Here is a 1,226-nt window from a genome sequence, read left to right on the forward strand (position 1 = left end):
AAGAACCAGGTCACCCTCCGAGGAATTAGAGCTGAGTAAACCAGAGTTCACAGAACAACATCGGTCGAAACTGTGATGCGTGAGGTGTCGCGGGGTTCACATACTCAACGCAAAGTGGTTTTCACAGCTGAAACTAACTGTCCGTGTTTGCTCCCCTCTCCACTGGCAGGGTAAAGCAATGCAAAGATTACTATGAAATTCTGGGAGTAAACAGAGAAGCTTCTGATGAGGACCTGAAAAAGGCTTACCGGAAACTCGCACTGAAATTTCACCCAGATAAGAACCACGCACCAGGGGCTACAGAGGCATTTAAAGGTAAAGAACATTTCCAACTTTGTGATTTGCCCTCAACTTATCAGGCGATGCTGCTGAGTTGGGCTAGCAAGGGCTCTTAAAAACAACCTCATGAATCGGGTAGAGTGAAATAAAGCTCCTCTTAGTAAAGTTCTGTCTCTCCTGAGCTGGTTGTGTTATGGACAAAGTATACTCTAAGCTTAAAATGATAAACACAGGTTGGCGTGGATAGGCTTCATGGCTGCTAATCGGGCAAGGAGAAGCCTTCCTTCCCTTTCTCCTAGCAGCCCTTCCTGCGAGTTGCTCCAGCCTCCTGCCACGCTGCTCAGGAGGGAATTCCCTCGGGATGCTAACCATCTTATGGTTTTTTTGGAGAGATGCAGGAGCATTCACCTAGCAGGGAGAAGCTCCAAGTCCTGCAGTTGTCCAGCACGGGGCAGGTGCTGGGGTGCACCCCTGTCTACTGACAAACCCAGTAGAATCATAGAATGTTTTGGGTGGGAAGGGACCCCCAGAGGTCACCCAGCCCAACCCCCCTGCAGGAGCAGGGACACCTTGAACCACATCAGGTTGCTCACAGCCCCAGCCAACCTGGCCTGGAATGGTCCCAGGGATGGGGCCTCCACCCCATGGGTAGGTTCTGGGCAACCCCTGACAGTGTTTCACTACCCTCATTGTAAAGAATTCCTTCCTTAGATCCAGTCTAAACCTCCCCTGCTTCAGTTTAAAGCCATCCCCCCTTGTCCTGTCCCAGCTGGCCCTACTAAAAAGCTTGTCCCCCCTTTTCCTCTCCCCTGAGAGCCTTTAAGCCCCCTCTCCCCCTTTAAGCCCTGACTGGCCGCACTCAGCTCTGCCCGCAGCCTTCTCTTCTCCAGGCTGAACACCCCAACTCTCCCAGCCTGGCCCCATAGCAGAGGGGCTCCAGCCCTCGG

General features: G+C 52.5%; 1 protein-coding gene across 1 annotated transcript in view; it reads left to right on the forward strand.

The window, feature by feature from the left end:
- The window catches only part of DNAJB12 (DnaJ heat shock protein family (Hsp40) member B12), a 19,247-nt gene that overhangs the window by 4,475 nt on the left and 13,546 nt on the right, over positions 1-1,226 (forward strand). The window contains exon 4 of the mRNA XM_035896678.1: positions 170-315. Coding sequence (XP_035752571.1) covers positions 170-315 — 146 coding nt within the window. The remainder of the gene's footprint in view (positions 1-169; positions 316-1,226) is intronic.

This window comes from Egretta garzetta, unplaced genomic scaffold (assembly GCF_000687185.1).
Source record: "Egretta garzetta isolate BGI_Z169 unplaced genomic scaffold, ASM68718v1 scaffold536, whole genome shotgun sequence".
Lineage (NCBI taxonomy): Eukaryota > Metazoa > Chordata > Aves > Pelecaniformes > Ardeidae > Egretta > Egretta garzetta.